The sequence below is a fragment of the Solanum pennellii genome, chromosome 11 (assembly GCF_001406875.1).
Source record: "Solanum pennellii chromosome 11, SPENNV200".
NCBI lineage: Eukaryota > Viridiplantae > Streptophyta > Magnoliopsida > Solanales > Solanaceae > Solanum > Solanum pennellii.
Window position 1 is genome coordinate 753,256 of NC_028647.1, and position 18,722 is coordinate 771,977.

The 18,722-nt window shown below is 36.1% G+C and overlaps 3 protein-coding genes across 5 annotated transcripts in view; 1 reads left to right on the forward strand and 2 right to left on the reverse strand.

The window, feature by feature from the left end:
• The window catches only part of LOC107003549 (chitinase 2-like), a 4,713-nt gene extending 2,485 nt beyond the window's left edge, over nt 1–2,228 (reverse strand). Inside the window, exon 1 of the mRNA XM_015201887.2 lies at nt 1,198–2,228. Within this exon, the coding sequence (XP_015057373.2) occupies nt 1,198–1,216 (19 nt within the window). The 5' untranslated portion in view covers nt 1,217–2,228. The remainder of the gene's footprint in view (nt 1–1,197) is intronic.
• A 152-nt stretch (nt 2,229–2,380) lies between these two features.
• On the reverse strand, nt 2,381–3,664 carry LOC107002962 (guanylate kinase 2, chloroplastic/mitochondrial). The gene has a single exon (XM_015201185.2). The coding sequence runs from the start codon at nt 3,460–3,462 to the stop codon at nt 2,548–2,550; it is 915 nt and encodes a 304-aa protein (XP_015056671.1). The 5' UTR covers nt 3,463–3,664; the 3' UTR covers nt 2,381–2,547.
• Nucleotides 3,665–6,427: 2,763 nt separating this feature from the next.
• The window catches only part of LOC107004651 (phosphatidylinositol 4-kinase beta 1-like), a 22,358-nt gene continuing 10,063 nt past the window's right edge, over nt 6,428–18,722 (forward strand). Inside the window, exons 1-8 of one of the 3 annotated variants that reach the window (XR_003575065.1) lie at nt 6,428–8,540; nt 11,547–11,735; nt 11,829–11,877; nt 14,567–14,699; nt 14,810–15,272; nt 16,220–16,300; nt 16,380–16,502; nt 18,416–18,485. Coding sequence is in view for 2 of the 3 variants with exons in the window: in XM_027912765.1 (XP_027768566.1) it covers nt 6,960–8,540; nt 11,547–11,735; nt 11,829–11,877; nt 14,567–14,699; nt 14,810–15,272; nt 16,220–16,300; nt 16,380–16,502; nt 18,416–18,485 (2,689 nt within the window). In the remaining variant the exon portion in view is untranslated. The remainder of the gene's footprint in view (nt 8,541–11,546; nt 11,736–11,828; nt 11,878–14,566; nt 14,700–14,809; nt 15,273–16,219; nt 16,301–16,379; nt 16,503–18,415; nt 18,486–18,722) is intronic. The other 2 variants (XM_027912765.1, XM_015202940.2) reach the window with 2 other exon arrangements.

Below are 18,722 nucleotides of genomic sequence, written 5' to 3' on the forward strand. Positions count from 1 at the left end.
ATGAAGTAACATCACATAATTGAGACANAAGATGAACATAGTCAGACTTTTAAGTTTATCGGTGATTTTTATTTAGCCACTTGAATGTATGATAATTTACTTCTATAATTTTTAAAAACACTCAATTGGCAGTAGCTTACATTAATAATGTGATGGATTTATTAAGAGGAATTTAATTAGTAATGGGTGGGTAATGAATTGATTTATAAATTATACAAATAAGTTAAATTATAACAAATAGTTGATAAATTGTACAAATAAGTTAAATTATAACAAATAGTTAAGCACCACGTATTTTAAAAAATATTTAAATAGTTTAAATATAAAACCGTTAAATAAGTGGTCAATTTTGAACCAAAAGGTGGATGACAAGGGTATTTTGGACCCAATAGGTGGGTGGGAAGGGTATTTTGGAGCCAATAGGTGGATGGAGGGTAATTTTGTACCATTTTCAATACTTTAATGGTATTTTAGACCCTTTTCCGTAATAAAAATAAAAGCCGGCAAAGATCTTTCTACATATTTTAAATTTTTATTGCCAAAAAAATTAAAATAGTTTAAGGCTAAAAAATTTTCTTGTTACAAGGCAACTATGTTAATTGCCGGTTTTGGAAATCACAAGAAATGGTAAAATGGTTTACTTGATTATCAAGTTTAATGTTTATAATTAATATAAGATTTAACAACAAAGCAACACCATAGCATTAGTTGTTTGCCTTTTAGCTTACGTTTAAATATGCGATATAAAATAATAATTATATATATATGAAATTGCATCGAAATATATATATATATACATCGATGCACTACTAGGCCACATCCTTGAATCCTTTGTTGTATCCACATGCACATGCACATGTAATTCATAACAACAGAGTTGACCTTCCTTCATAACAAAGGTTCCCATCAAACATCTAACGAAGGTTCCTATCATATATATTTGAAATATTCTTTCTTTATTCTCCTTAGCTAGAAGAATATGATTCTTGATCAAAGTTAATGAAATATCATAAATAAATTATCATAAAGATAAAGATTATTCTATTCACAAACTTGAAAATATTCTTTTTATTTTCATGACTATAGTGATCGTGCCAATTATTACGCATCTGGACTAATTTCACGAGATACATGTTACTTCTCACTAACAACAAGAGTCAGATAACTTTGTTCAGAAAAGTTAGGACAGATAGGAACCTGAGACTTCATGCCTCATGGTTCTCCACTCAATTCATTAACCACTAGGCCACACCCTTGAGCCCTGCATCGTATCGATAACGATTCAGGTAGCATATTAGAACAAATCCCAATCTTCAAGGTAACATTGTCTCACAGAGAAACTTGGAAAGCAATCGCAGAGCTTTTAATGCCTCAATAACACCCTGTTGAGTAAAAAATTGCATATTAAAAGGTTCATAAACCCAGATATAGCTAGAATCATTCAGCAACTACAGGATGATAGCAAGATTTCTTATGAACATATAGTAGTTCTAATAATCTCTGCAGGTTACTCTACTAGCAGCAAACTAGATATTTTATGTATATATTTTCTAAAATTTGTATAATGTTATCTACTTCTACTGGCACCAATGCTACAAGAAGCTTAAATGGTGCACTTTATCGAATACAACCAAGATTTCAAACCATGCTGAGAAGACTACTGAAAGAGAGAGTCTCATACATACACTGAATGATAATATGAATTATCTTTCTTTTCTAACAATTGCATGAAAAGAGCAGTTAACTCTTAAATGAGTTGTTCTAGTTCAGATGAATAGACAGGGCTAGAGGATCAACTTCTATCTTTATGCAGAACAATGATTGATAGGCTTAACAGAATTGGCAACACACAGCATACTACTCAAAATGAACATAAACAGATACATCAAGTTCTAGATGGAGCACAATGGAATAGAGATGCAAACTGATGAAACTATTAACATAGGCAAGAATTGCCTTTCGGTTCAGACAATATCTCAATCGAGATGGTAATATGCTTTGCTTAATAAGACAAAAGAAAAACCACCTCTTGACGCTAACAATTTGCACCTTCAACACTCCATTACTCATTCATCATAAGGCAGCAGGTAGAGTAACCATAGGAAGAACTGATGATGTCAAAAGAAAAAACCAAGTAGTGTCCTTCTGATCTTAAGGACGACATCAGTAGTATGACGAGAATTAAAGTATAGAGTGCCACCCATGTTGAGCCTAAACTTATTTGGGCTTCACTACGCCAATCAAGAAAGCTTTTTTTAAGAAAAGTATTTCCCTTTCTCCTTCAGGAAAAAACCTGACTAGACAAAGAACAAGCATAACAAATTTCCGACAAGTATCAAATTAGAACTCAAAAGTAAACCATAACAAAACAACTATGTCATCGATCAAAGGCAAGAAGTAACATCTCATCTACTTTAACCAACCAAGAGCTCGACACGGTTAACACAAATAGGAAACACAATGTTGCATAAATTGAATACAAGACGACATTAAGAGTATCAGCTCAACTTAATCAAAAACAGATCAAAAAACTCAAAAACAGACTCTCTAAATCGTCACTGTTCTTTGCCTCACTTTAGCTTTCTCAGCATCAATTATAGACTCCATTAACTTAACAGAATTCTCCAACTCCCCTTCTCTATTCACTACCACATAATCAAACTCCCCCATATGCCTCACTTCCTCTCGAGACGTGGCAATTCTCACTAGCAAAGTCTCTTTAGTCTCAGTCTTCCTATCAATCAACCTCTTAACCAATGCATCTTCACTCTCCGCCACCAAGAACACAAACACTGCAGAATTTCTCAAAATCCTCCTCAGTGTTGCTGCACCTTGTATATCAACTCTCAACACAATATCCAATCCTTTAGCCATATGATCCCTAATTTGTTGCTTTGGTATACCCTTATAATCCCCATACACCAATGCATACTCCAACAACTCATGTCTCTCAATCATTGACAAAAACTCTTCTTTACTCGTAAAGAAGTAATCTTTTCCATCAACCTCACCCGGCCTTTTCCCCCTAGTCGTTGCAGTAACAACAAAATGAATATTCTCCCTAACTTCTCTAAGCCTTTTAATCACAGCATCTTTACCAACCCCACTTGGACCACTAACCACAATAATCAAAGGATGAGGCTCCGGTGCCAATGGCTCTGAACTAAACTGCGACCCCACCGCAGCCTCAAGTGCTCGATACAATTCCGCCTTGTCAGCAGTTTCTGGGGGTGGTATAGGCACATGAGTGGGTCTTCTTCCTTCTGCCATAGCAGGAAATGATGAGACAAAACGTTTCGACACACGAATTGGCCTTTGAACCAGGTTTTTCAAGATTCTTTGCGTAGAGAGAAACTGTGGGTTAGGGTCGAAAACAGCAAAAGGGTTTGTGAGATTTCGATATAGGAGAAATGGGTTGCGGTTAGAATTCGCTAGAGAGGTGTAGAACCTGCGAAATTGCATCGAGTTTATAGGGGATGAGAGAGAAAATGCAGTGAATTTGGGCGTTACTGTAGAAATTGAGCTTGAATTTTACGTAAATGGATAAAGAATCTATCGATTCCAGTCTAGGGTTTATCCAAATTCCCAATTCCCAAATTTCAATCTTATACTGCAAGCTTTGGCTTCGTTTCGGGTCAGCCGTCGGTGCATGTGAGCTTCGCCGGTTATCTTAAGCATTTTCAGGCCACTTCTTAAATTATGTCAAAGGACAAATATACCCTTCCAATATTGCGATTTAGAATGGATATGCTCTCATTTTTTTAAAAAAGGATAAATATATCTCCGAATTATCGTGAATGATATACAGATATACCTTTCGTCATGCTTTAGAGACATTGGTGTCCCTTCTATCAAAAAATTAGAGTTACATCGCCTTCACTTTAATGGAAGATTACATAGGGACACATAATCAATCTTATTCGTTGATCCAATATTTAAGAAATGTTGGATCGATAGATAAGATAATGACACGTGCATGTCTATTAGTAAAAAAAGGTGTACATGCTTTAGTTTTTGGGTAGCGGAAAATCAATGTTCCAAAAATATAGATAATTATACAAACTTTTTAGTTTACACTCACATTTCTTTAATTCAAATTGTTAAAAGCTACATTGATTCATTTTCTACTTATGTTATTTTTATTTCATATAAAAAATTAAGTATTTATTTAATCATGGATAATTTGAAATGGAATTGCACAAGGGATCAATGTTTAGTCTATTTTAATTTATTTTTACCATAGATGAATTAACGTGACATATTTAGAAAAATGTGTTATGATAAATGGTATGGGCACATGTAATTGTTTAGATTAAAGAGATTCGAGATGGAGTTAACAATATTAGAGGTGTGAAGATAAACTTTGGAGTCTTAAAGGTTCAAGTCGAGCAGAATCAAAATAAAATATTTGAAGTGTAAATTTAGTAATTTGGCTAGGGGTGTGCATCGGTCGGTTCGGTTCGGTTTTACATATAATCGGTTCGGTTTATCGGTTTTTGGTTTTAAAATATGCTAATCCAATAACAAACCAATAAGAAATTTTTTATCGGTTTATCGGTTTTTGATATTATCGGTTCGGTTCGGTTAACCCAATAAGAAAATGTCGATCAAATAATATATAATAGTACGTATGTTATAATTACATGTTACCAACTTACCGCCAAAACATAATAGAAAACTTTGAATGTTGATCAAATTACTAACATTCACAAACTTGCAAAAGCTATCGCCTACAATTACGAACTAGAATTAAAACTAAAATAAAATATTTCAATGAGACAATCTTGAACAGTTGCTTGCTCCACCAGATAATCAACAAAGTTCTCACCAATTTCCTAACCAAAAAATCACATAGCTTGAAAAGTTAATATTGAATCTATTTATGTATTAAATTATGTATATTTAATATTGAGGAAGGGTAAAGTAGTAAATAACTATCGTCTTATTGGGTTATCGGTTTACCCAATAACCCAATAGGAAAAACCGAAACCGACCCAATAACCCAATAATTATTTTTTTTGAACCCATTAAAACCCAATAACCCAATTACCCAATAACAATAACCCAATAACATTTTATCGGTTCGGTTTATTGGTCGATTCGATTTTTGCACACCCCTAAATTTGGCACATGAAGCAAACATATAAGTGAGATTTGATACAAAAGTTATATCAATAGAGAAAAAATTAAGTATTTGGGGTTCTTATCCAAGAAAAATAAGAGTATAACGAAAATGTCATACAACTTATTGGCGGGACATAGATAAGGTGAAGGATTGCTTGCGGTCAAAGCTTTTTGTTTGACAAGGAGATACTACTCAAATTTAAAGGCAAGTTATACAGCGTTGCAATTAAAACAACTCGTTGTACAAGGCAGGATATTGATCAGTCAAAGATTTTAAAGTTTAGAAAAATTCAAGTGGCGAAAATGAGGATACTGAGATGAATGTGCGGACATAGTAGAAATAATGAGATTAGGAATGAGGATATTGAACAAAGTAGAAGTAACCTCTACATTAAACAAGGCAATGCAAATGAGATTAATATGATTTGGGCAATGTGTGAATGTCCCAAAAAGTAAGAGGTTATAGTGGAATTAATGACAAACCTAGTATGCCAAAGAAGTATTAAGAAATGTGATCAGACAAGATATGGTGTATCTTCAACTATTGGCACATGATTCCAGATAGAAGGTTATAAAGGTCACAAATAAGGGTATAATTAAGATTGATAGACAATTAAGAGTTGTCCTATTACTAACTTATTCATATAATTGACTTGGTGGTAGCATATAACACCATGTCGATTGTAATATCAGCCTAGTCACGTAATTTGGGCTTTAGGTATACGATACCACCTATTTATATGTCTAGATGATCACACAGTGTTATTATGGTTCCTTTCATATATTCTCCGCACTATTTTGTTATAAGTTGTCATGTTCCTCTCCACAATCATTTTTCTGCAATTGTTCTTTTGATTTGATTGAACCGAGGATCTTTCAGAGACAACCTCTATTCATCGAAGAGGTAGTGATAAGATCTACCTACACTTTATGCCCTCACTTTGTAAGATTTCATTGATAATGTTATTAATACTTATTATTGTATTTTTCAATTCAATTTTGAAATATTTGAACATAGTACAAATTTTCGAAATTCAACTTGAAGTTGAATTTCGAAAATTCGAAAACTCCAAAAACTATTTACCCAAATTTCACTCTCAATTATTCACAAAAATTTAAAAATAACACCAATTTATAATACCAAAAGACAACTTCAAATTTTAAATATTATTGTCAACTTAAGTTTAATAATATTTTTTTTTTAATTTCACAATTTTTACGTTCAAACACCCGCTAATTAATTAGTAATATTTTGAATTTCACCTTTTGCTATATTGCTCTCTTTTCCCGTCAATTACGTACCCTCCCACTCACTATTCACTAGAGGTTGAAAGTTGAAACTTCACCCAACACCCTCAGGCGCACGTTATCACCGACCCTGCATTCTTCCACACCTAATTTTTATAATACGCCTCTGATCACCTCGCTCCACCCCCCCACCCCCAACCTCCGCCCTTGGGTTGGTTTCGCCGACGACCGCAGAGCTTCATCGAGGTGATACGACGCCGTTCTACCGTCGTGGGACGGTATATATTTGGATATCTTCGTCGGATCCCTTTCATTTATTAAGAAAAAAATTCAAAATACCTCTCTCTGCTTCTTCTTAAAAGAAGTTCCTTTGATTTTCTCCTTAGTGATTTGATCGGAATTTAGTTAATTGAGTAGCTTGAAAGTCTTTGAATTTCCACTGATTGAAGTTTGCTACGATTTCGAATTTTGAATTGGTTACTGTATATAGTAAGTGCATATGATTCAAAGGAGCTGTTAATTGGGAAGAAATATCTAGGGTTAGGGTTTGAGTTTTAGGGTTTTATGATTGTTATGGTGATTTTACAATGGTGAGGTTATTGGGATTGACGAGAGGAGAGCCGGCCGAGTCACCTCGGGAGGTAACTCGGACAATCCCAACAAGTGAGGATATTGGAGAGAGTGGTTGGCTTATTAGATTCTTTGATTCTGCGTTCTTCTGTGAGTGGATCGCTGTCAGCTACCTTTATAAGCATGATCATCCTGGTGTTAGGGACTATTTGTGTAATAGAATGTACACACTGCCACTTTCTGGCATTGAGAGTTACTTGTTTCAGATATCGTATATGATGGTTCATAAACCGAGCCCATCGTTGGATAAGTTTGTGATTGATGTGTGTTCGAAGTCATTGCATATTGCCCTTAAAGTGCACTGGTTTTTGATGGCGGAGTTGGAGGATACAGATGATAATGAGGGGATAAGTAGGCTTCAGGAGAAGTGTCAGATTGCTGCTACTTTGATGGGTGAGTGGCCACCTTTGATAAAACCTCCAAACACTTCATCTAATTTATTGGGAAAGAATCAGATGCTTAATAAGTTATTGTCTTCAAAACAGAAGCTATTATCCTTGACATCTTCACCACCAGCTGTACAGCGGTCTCTGTCGTTTTCACCCTCAGGGAGTTCATTGCCACAGGATGATGGTCTTGGAAGTAAAATATCGTCGCCTGAGGAAAATAAGATATTTAAGAAGTTGATTCCGGGTCCAAAAGTAAGAGATGCATTGCTCTTCAGGAAATCCGTGGAGAAGGATGATGAAGAACCAGAAAAAGATAGTTTTTTGAAGAGACTTTTGAGGGATAGTAGGGATGAAGACGTGAGGAAATCAGCGGAAAAGGATGATGCAGAACCGGAGAGGGATGGTTTTTTTAAGAGGTTTTTAAGAGAGAGTCGGGATGATGATAGTAGGAAATCAGTGGACAAAGATGAAGAGGAGTCGGAAAAAGATGGATTTTTTCGCAGACTTCTTAGTAATAGTAAAGATGATTATGCTAGGAAATCTGTGGATAAGGATGCAGAGGAATCAGAGAAGGATGGTTTCTTCAGGAGGCTTTTGAGTACCAACAAGGATGATGATGAGGATGTGCACTCAAGTACAGATGGATTTTTCAAACGTATGTTTCGTGATAATAAAAATGATTTGGAGGATAAAGTAGGTTCCAAACCTGTTGAAGATGATGAAAAAGACGGTTTTTTCCGGAAGCTTTTAAAGGACAAAAAAATTGAGGAGAAGAAGGATGTAAGAGAAAGGAATGAAACACCTGAAAAATCAACAAGGAGTTCTGAAGATGATGAAAAGGAAGGGTTCTTCAAAAAGTTTTTTAAGGAAAAATTTGAGGATAAGAAAGATGGTAATGACAGGGCTGATGACGATCTTAGGAGGCATGCAAATGGTGAGGAAGAAGAGCCTTCAGAATTTCCATTGTTTCGTAGACTATTTCGAGTGCATCCAGAGGATTCAAAACTGTCAGCATCAAATGAAAGCAGTAATGGTGGCAGTTTTCTTGAGAGCAGTCCTGGAACTGAGAACTTTTTCCGCAAGCTGTTTAAGGATCGTGACCGTTCAGTTGAAGATTCAGAGCTCTTTGGTTCAAAGGGGAACAAAGAGGTATGTACACTGAAATCGCTTGCACTTTCTGTCAGTTGCTGATAACTCCCTCAGTAACTAAATCAAGGAAAGGACTAAGTCGTATATTTATAGTGCGATATGTAAATCTGTCTAGTGTCTACTCACTTGCACGGGGCTTGGCATGTCAGTTATCACCCCCCTTATGTATCCTCAAGAATAGAATTATTTCAAGTCTGGTGTATCGGTGCCCTCCTTCCTGTTTCTTGTGAATTTTATCAGTAAAGACTAAATACGTGTCTTAGATGTTCTTTGAAATACCTTTTTTTAAATGTATTTCATAGGGAAATTCTGTCCTTGATTTTGGCTCCAAGTTTTAGCGTGGTAGTGTTACAGGCTAAAGTTTCATTGGACTTGATCACCTCACTAACTTTATGGCACTTGATGTTAAACTATATAGAATTCATTCCACTGTCAACACACCAGATGGTTGGTGTTTTTAAGGATATAACAACAGACATAAGTTTTATCATAAAGGTTTTGTTTTGGATATTTTTCCAGGGTGTATGGTGTTCATTTGGATGTTTCCCTAAATTCAATTATGCTTTCTATTATTCGATTATGCTATGTTGTTGTTGTATTTTCTTTTATCCGTTCTTCAAATTTACATCTCTTTGGAGCCGAGCGTTTATCAGAAACAACCTCCCTACCCCAAGAAAGGTAGGGTTAAGGCCTACATGCATCCTACCCTTCCCAGAACCCACTTGTGGGATTATACTGGGTATGTTGAGTTCAAAAAGTGTAGTGATAATATATCATAAAAGAAGGATGAAACTAGAGAAGGATGAAGCTAATTTTACCTGTTCCCTTGAACCAGCCACACACTAATTTTCTGTCTTGAGAATCTATGCCTGGTTGTACTTTTTAAATTATTTTATCTCCTTAAAAACAAACCATAATTATTCCTTGACATGATAAATGGTGTTGCCCACCTGCAAAGTGAAGTTGTCCCTGCAGCCCTGAAGTAGAATTTTTTAGTGTTATTTACAACTTATTGGTGATATTATGCCTTGTATGCTCCTGCTATTAGTTTCAACATGTAGACCAGTACTTTGCAAACTGCAGATACCTGTTGATGTTTCTTATGATTGGAGAGATGTTCCTTGTCATAACTTGTTAGCTAAACACCATGGTTTTTTGTCTATCAAGAACCAGGGAAAGACAGAGGGAGTTAGCATGAAGAATTGCTGGTTTTCTTTAATGTCTCATGGAAGTTAATAAGAACTGTGGAGGCGGCAATTACAGTTGGAGATTTCAGAGGGTGGGTAGAAAAGGGAGTTAGTATGGAGAATTATACTGTTGTGCATCTTCTTGCAAATTTGGAATGGAAGAAATAAGAGAATGTTCCAGAATATGAGAAAGAATCTTGCTATTTCATGGATTCTTTTGGATTAATGTGAAAATACCCTAGTTTTTTAGTTGATACAGTGGCCAGGATAGTTTTGTGAGGACGGATAAGCTAGATATTTTATGACACAGACTTGTGTGATATTAATGAAATTTGATTTATCGAAAAAGTAGTTAAAAATATAGTTCCCTTTAATTATTTCAAAAAATAAAATAATATAGTTCTCTTTTCACCAATAGGAAGCATAGGAAGTCAAGTAGATGTACTGTTCATACACATTTTGCATGTTAAACCAAAATGTAAAAAAGAATTTTAGTCTATGTTTAGCTTCAATTTTGTCTTCAAATCATCTTAGGTTCCTCCCCTTCCAGCCTCCCCCATAATGGCATAACGCAACGGGACCCCTCAATGTTTATTCAGTGCACCCCTGGACTATTTATTAGTCATGAATACCCAAGAAGGCAAGAACTGTAGTTGAAAACTTTAATAGCCTTAATTGCTGGATGTTATTGTGGAAAAGAGCATGTATACACTCTGTTTTAGGCGTGTGGGAGAAGAAAAAGAAAAAAAAAATCAGCTTCCAAGTGAATTTTCATATACAAACGTTTTTTGTTCTAGTTGTGTATTTCTTCTTGCTTCCTAATGTACAATTTATGTTTTACCGCAATTGTGTATTCCTTTTTATTACTTCTTTAGATGCATTGATTATTTTTTTCTTCTTTTAAAAAACTCGGCTAAAGCTCCTCTATTTATTGCTGAATCAAAAAGTTTTTAGCCTTAATAATGGGAGTTGTAGCCATGTTAATTACAAAGTTGGCCCAAATTAGATGATTCCAAATATGAATGAGTTAAAAAAGGTAATAATATATTTTGCTGAAAAGTTCCATGTGGCACCCGTGACTCTCACTAACCACAGGTGAGATTGGTTAGGGAGGTTGAGGCTATCAACTAGCCCCAGTTAGGAGGGTAATTTGGACAAAAAATGGTTCAGGTGTGCACTGAGTAAATGGTGTCAAGTACAGGGGTGTCCAGAGGTATTATGCACCCACACAATCTATTGCTTTCTGTAATCATCTTCCTTGCTTTTCCATGCAAAAGAAATATCGTTGAGTGTAACAGATATTGCCTACTTAACAGTTAACACCAAAAATGTATTAAAACAAGCTTTACAACTGCTAACAGAAGATGACGGCAAAAACTGGTGATTGTGTCTTCAATATCCATTTCACATGTATAACACCTGTTGCAATTCACTCATGACCTTACTGTGTTGCTGCTACCAGATATAGACATTCCATTTTAGTTTTTCTTTCATGACCGTAACACATCAATGATAGCTAAATTATCACTACTATTAAGCTTTGTAGAAAGTCATTTGGATGCAATGGTCCCTTTAGTTGCAATAATCTACAGTGCTTTGAGTTGTAATGACATGACGGAAATGTGATGCAGTGTTTGTTAGATTATGGATGCACTCATATTTCATGTGAGGCTCTTTACACCAGCTTGATATATTTAGTATGATGGTACCTTATCATAAAAAAAGACATACAGTATGCTGGTAATTGTAACTTAATTCTCAAGTAATGTTTTTTTTTATTTCAAAAAAAATAAATTCTCAAGTAATGTTTATTCCGCAGAAACGTCCTGGCTCCCCAAAGCAGAATGAGAAGTTAAATGCAAAACCTCCACTTCCAGATAACGGGTTGTCACAATTTCGGAAAGGGGCCTATCACCAATCACTTGATTTTGTGCAGTCACTGAGCGATACTTCTTATGGACTAGTAGATGTGTTTCCGGTCGAAGATCGAAAAAGTGCTCTTTGTGAGGTGGCTCTACTTGTAACTTGTTATATTTCACATTTCCTTTGGTATACCTTTGTTAACACTTCCTCTCACTGACATTCACTTTTCTGCTTATAGTCATTAGTGGAGATCAATGCACATCTAGCGGATGCTCAAAACAGTGGAGGTATAAGTGTACTAAGAAATTAATGCATGAGTCAACTGTTTGCATTTCCTTATAGATTACAATACAAATGTTTTAGTGTTGATTTCTTCTATCTATTATCTCAGTTGCCTTTTTGGTTTTGAGAGGTTTTTGAGATGGATATCCACTTTAAGGCATAAAAAATTGGAGGAATACTTCCTGCAGATGTAATTATTTTATCGTGTATTGGAAGAGCAGTCGGTTTCAACATGATTGTTTAATGCAACTGTTGTGATTTGTCGTCTTGTGTTTTCCATGCCATTATCTTGCTTCATTCCTCTGTTATGTGTTGAGAATGGTTAGTGTGTCCATAAGGTGCATTTCCTTATTGCACAATCATTTCTGTTTGGTCTAAAGAGAGGTTTGAGAGATTAAATGTCGTTGCAAGGTGATCTGCTACCAGAGTGAAGTATTTATCTTGTTAACAAGTCTCTTCTTTGGCATCACAAATGCTTCAAGGAACTTAGTTTGAAATAAGAAAATTAACTTTCATGGATAACTTTCATAATTTCTCAGTTTCTTTTTCTTTTTTAATCTCTTTTTATTTTCTATTTAACTTTTTCACCTTGAATTAATTCCTAATTTTTGGGGAAACAAGAGATGTCTTTTTGTTCATTGGTGCATCCTACTTTCCTCTCCTGCAAAGGCAGGTAGGCGGTTCTCTGAACAGTAGTACCGCTCCACTCAAGTGATGATTAAGTCGTAAGAGGGGGACTACATGTTCCTTTCGTAAAAATTATTGAACTCACCCCTGTCCTCTCCTTTTCCTATTCTCCCTTTGTTAAATGTGAAGCATCCATTGGTATGTAAAATGATTATTTGGTGCAAAGCTGTTATTTGGCTACAGTTGCTTCTGTTGGTGTAAATCAATTAGACCAACTTTTTTATTCACTGAAGAACTTTCCTATTAGAGGATCTTGTTTCCTGTCATCTCTGCTTTCTTTCTAGTGTTCTACCAGAAAATGCATCCATTGTCCGGAACATCGTTCTTCCCTTAATGGTTCACCCCTTTGAATTGTGTGGTGGTCAATGAAATGTAGGTTAAATGGTTCTAAAAAAAAAAGTTTGGTACACATGCTCAAATTCTCAAAACATGAGCTATAGGGCTGTTAGTTCAGATGAGGTCACCTTTTAGCAATAAAAAATTTAAAATTTGTTTTTAAAAAGGCTGATTTGATACGGAAAAAAAAGCATTGAGGTTAGGATATAGTGGGTGCGAGGAGGGGTAGAAGTAGAGTAGGCCGAGAAAGTACTGCAGAGAGGTTATTAGACATGACTTGACGCAACTGCAACTTACTGAGGATATGACCTTAGATAGGAGGGTGTGGAGGTTGCAGAGTAGGGTAGAAGGTTAGTGGGTAGTAGAGTGTTCTCTTGCTTCCTGAAGGGTTTAGGCTTAGTGGTGTTTGTCATAGTATTAACCTTCTTTTTGAAAATGTAAAGATTAGTATTAACTTTATTCTTGTAGAGTCGTGTTTTTGCGTTCTACCACCATCTGTTTTTATGGTGTTTCATTTATTGCACTATTGTGTTGTTGTTACTGTTTCCGTATTAGTTGCTATATTTTCTTCAGTCATTTTCCCTTTTTATACATACTTTGATTTGTTGTACTTGAGTCGATGGTCTTCCAGAAACAATCTCTCTATCTTCACGAGGTAGTGGTAAGGTCTGCGTACACTCTACCCTCCCCAGGCCCCACTTGTGGGATTTCACGGGGTATGTAGTTGTTGTTGTTGTTGATTTGATTAACTTTCTGTTGAGCTTCAGATTGATATATATGTCTTCTTGATATAAACATTATAGATTTAGAAACTATAGAGAACTTTATTTTTGACCACCAATCCTTTATTCTAAAAATAATTAGCTCATGCGGTCAACGCACGTGGAGGGAACTTGTCTATAGACTTACATACACAGCCTCTTGGAACTCATTCAAAGTTAGCGAAGAATAGAACACATTGGAAGTGAAAGATCTGTATAGTCAATTTGTTTGGATTAGGACTTAAACCTTTTGAGCCACTTACGTTAGGTTTATTATTTGCCCAGAATTTTTTTTTGAGAATTCTACGTCAACTGAAAATGTAAAAAAAGTTACTAGTTTCTGAGAGACCTAATATATACTATTGAGTGTCACAATGAAGATTGTCGAAATGGAGTGGTATGGATATTGAGAATTCATATAGCCTAAGTTAACCCTAGCTAGTTTAGATTATTGAGGAATCGTTGTTGTTGTATGAGGTCAAAGTAGTTTTATTTACCTTGTGTATTGCTTGTTGGTAAAAAAAAGCGGGAAATCAGGAGTATTAGTCTGAATATTTGAAGATAGAATGTCTTACCATTTAAGTTGGTCGCGTGAATTCAGGCAGATTGAGTGTTAAGGCTGATCAAGTATAATGAAATGGTGTATCTACCTGTAAAAGCAGGTAAAAAATCAGGTTCTGAAGACATAAGACAGATAGGCAAAATCTTCGTTTTGGCAGCGAGTCTCGTGGATTAAGATTGTACAATATAATTGTGGGCTATGACAGTTTTCCTACTTTTATATTTCAGTTCATGTGGATGCAAATTTGGCCAAAATATATCCCTTTGCAACTCTCAGATCAATCAAGATATATCTCCTTTGCAGCTTTAGGTTCAATTCTGTTGTCTTAATTTCTTGGATGTGCTACAGGAGTGTGCTTTCCGATGGGAAAGGGGATGTATCGTGTTCTTCATATTCCTGAAGATGAAGCGGTTCTCTTGAATTCAAGAGAAAAGGCTCCTTATTTGATATGTGTTGAAGTTTTAAAATGTGAAAGCCCCAAGTAAGTTGATAACGTTTATGAACCAAAGATAGACTTACTTTTAACAGGCTTGATTCTGTTTACACTGCCTCATTTTTGTTCTTTCCTTTTCATTTTCATGCAAATGACAGTTCAAAAGACACATTAAACTCTCAAAAGCTATCTAAGGGAGGGATCCCTCTGGCAAATGGAGATGTTCTATTGCCAAAGCCTCCTCCTTGGGCTTATCCTCTTTGGACAGGACAGGACAATCACAATGACAGAATGTCAAGGTCTGCATCTCAGGCCATAGACCAAGCAATGGCTCAATTATGGGATACTAAAGTGAAATTTGTGCGAGTGAATTTTTCGGTAGAGATGCAATCAGAGTCTGCAATAGATCATTGCAGCCTTGGTTCTGCTTCAGAAAGTTATAGTAAATGCAGAGAGGTCCCATCTCTTCCATTGAAGTCTGATGCTATTGATTCAGAATGGGTACGCGTTGTCTTGACTGTAGATCCTGGTGTTAGGATGGAGGATATAGTGGACCAGGAACCACCAAGAAAGAAAGAGCATCGAAGGGTTCCCAGTACAGTAGCCATCGAGGAAGTTAAGGTAACCTTCATCTCTGCTGCATACGTGAACATTCTTTTACACTCCTTGCGTGAAGTTTCTGTATACTTATTGTATCTTCATGAGATGCAGTACTGCCTTTTGGATAAGATCAAGTGTATTATCTGATCTTCGTGAATTACGTGAATGTCTTTCTTTAATCGTCTTTTCATCAATTCTTATGGTCTAGCATCTATATGACCAATTGTCCTTCATATTTATGCTTCAAGACATCAAAGATGTATGTCTAAGTCACCGGGACATTTATTTGTTATATCTGGATATGCTGCTGTTTTGAACTATTAGGAGGGGATCAGGTGAACATCCAGTTATCCACCCCCATCAGTTTTTGTAGTAGGATCACACTGCTAAGCAGTTGCATTTTCTTAGAAATCTAAGGTTAGTGGAGAAAGATAATGGATAATATGGTGCTTGTTGGGAGCCATTAGGTAAGGATAAACCACGCCCCCAAAATCACAGAGCTTGAAGTTCTGATCCATCGTTGCAAATTTTTGTTAGTTTTAACTGCTCTGGTGAGAACTGAAACTGGATTTTTTATGAAATTGAGGAGCTTTTTATGTTGAATTTATTAGTTCAACATTATCTTCTTCTATGCTGTTTTCTAGTGGAGATATTAATGTCACTGAGTGCTGGATGAGCGGATTTTAGGTGTTGATTCGCTGTTATTCTTTGTCAAACAAAAGATAGGTCATAATCTTATGTCATGTTAAGCATCTTGTTGCTCGTTGAGTTTGAGATCTCATGTGATGTCTACTAACTCCCTCGCGGGATTTTCTTTGATTACCGTTGTTTGTTTGATATTTTCATCTTTTGGGAGAATTGGTGCTCTATAAATATCACCATCCGTGATAATTTTGTTCATGAGTCCTACTTGTTCCTTTGATACTTCTCCATACATGAAGAAATCACAAACATGGTTCTCTTTACAGTTAGCTGCATTAAAAGGAGAAGCACCTCCTGGACTACCTTTGAAAGGTGCTGGTCAGGATTCATCTGATGCACAACCTAAGGTAGAGACGTTGTCAGATGTTGTTCCTCATCTTAATAGAACCTATAATTACACATGCATGATAATCTCATTGAAAACAGGTCACAAATGGTGGTCTTCCCAATGTTAGTGATGCACTTTCTGGAGAACTCTGGGAAGTCAAGAAGGAAAGAATACGCAAATGCTCTGGTTATGGGAAATTGCCTGGGTGGGACTTGAGATCTGTGAGTCCCACCATCTAATTTTTGTTGTTGTCTCCTTGATATTTTCTTCGTAATTTTTGATAAGTTAGTATGACGTCTGCTTGCCTTATATATAAAGAGAGGTTGATCCTTGGTCAAATTGCTAGTTTCTCTACTTGATGCTCGTAATTGGCTGCCAATGATTAGGACATGCAGACATACACATATAAATCTACTTATGATATATATACTTATTCCCTGTTAAAAGAATAGACATAATATAAACATAATGGGTTTCAGCTCCTTCTAGCGATCTTTTCATTGGTAATGTAACTCATTGATATTCAGCTAAACGTATTATATAATTTGAAATAGCTAGGTTGCACCAAAAACAGTGAAGATGTTTATCTATGCTTAATGCTAATTACAGATTCCATTTGCCTCGAAAAATCGTGTTCCTTTCCTTCCAAACTGTCCACCTATTACTGACCATCCAAGTTTTCCCGTCTTTCGCAATCCTTTCAAGTGCTAGTAATTGCTCCTTTGTTGTCTTTGCCATTGTCCAAGCAACACCCAGAATGTTAAAAAAGAAGATCCAGACCTGGAAGGTGAAAGAGCAATGAAGGAAAAAAAATGCTTGCCATCCTCACTTTGTTTGACAAAGGCAGCATCTACTGCAGATGTTTATTCCCATTTTTTCTGTAGATTCTTGTGCGTAAGGTTGGCTTCCTTGGCTACCAACCAGGCACATCAGTCAGCTCCCAGTGCTGATCTGTTTCTCTTGATGCAGTTCCAAGGCCAGTTATCAGCAACAGTGGGCTTTGGCTGCTGGTAGCAAGATTTGACAGTAAACATTCCTTTGATAGTGGATTTCCACTGTATAGTATCTGTCCACAAACTGAGAGGGATCTTATGACATTCTGAGAAGCGATGGACATCAGGACATAAGCTGTCCATTTCGCAGTCATTGGTATTCTGCCTAGATTTGATGTTTCAGCCTTGTTCAATCCAGTAATCTAACTAGAGAGCTTCAGAATTTCGTGCCACAGTGTAAAGATGGTATTATTCCTTTAGGGGCTACTGGTCAAGCCAGAATCTGCGTTTTCCTGCCATCTCCAAATACTATTGAGGTCTTGGATTGGAAGGAGTCCCAGTGTGCTCTTATGTCTCCAGATGCCACATGTATTGTGGTTGCTCCTTAATTGAAGAGTTGCGCAATATTTGGTTACAATAACCTACCTCCATAAAGCTCCATCCTCATTGTTAAATCTCCAATGCCATTTATGCTGCAAACTGGTACTTTGAGCTCTCAAGTCTTTGTTACCCAGACTTCCTGTTCTCTATTCAGTTGAGACGGTTCCTGTTCTACCAAATTAAATGTCTTGTTTTCCCTCTTGCCTTGTCATAGGAATCTCTTTGCTATTATCCAACCTTTTTGCCACCTGAGTCGGCAGAGGAACAAAGACATAATATCAAAGAAGTCCAGTAAGATCTTAGCCTTGCTAAATCATAAAACCTGAAGCATGTTTCCAAGTCCAAAAATACTTGTGCTCCATCTTTATATAATACCTTCAAGTCAGGTTGAATACACATTTGGATATTCACTCAGGTGTTAGGGAGAGAACCCACATAATTAGGCTGAGTATTCTTGTCAAACTCCCATCAGAACCTTAAAATTTTCAAGCATTTCTCCCACAATTTTTTTTTTCCTTGTGCCTTTCTTATCTTTGTTATTTATTCATTCCTTTTGTCACCAGAAAAACAGGGATGAAGTGAGACAAATTTAAGTTGATAATTGATTGTTTAAAGAATTTTGTGAGTCCACAAAGTTTTCTCCATTATCTTTGCTGCTTCCTTTTATTCTGTACTGTCGGGGATGTACAATTGTTTCTCAATATCATATTATGTTTTCTTTAAATAGCAGCTAACATGCTTAATTTCTGTCGTTCATATAGTTCATCGTGAAGAGTGGTGATGATTGCAGACAAGAGCATCTTGCTGTACAACTTATCTCCCACTTCTACGGTAAGTATCTTGGATTCAAAGATCTTCTATTTTTATGACTTGTGTAATTATTGGCATTCTTTATAGGTTATGTTTTTTGCTATTCTATTTTGCGGTACCTTTTTGTTTTTAGATTGCTTTGGCTTTTTTGCTTCATTTTTTTTCTCAACGAACCGAATGCAACTTTTGGATGAGGGGATATGTAAGGAGGATCTGATATTATATGGTGGGGGGTAGGGGTAGGGGAGGGATGGGGGT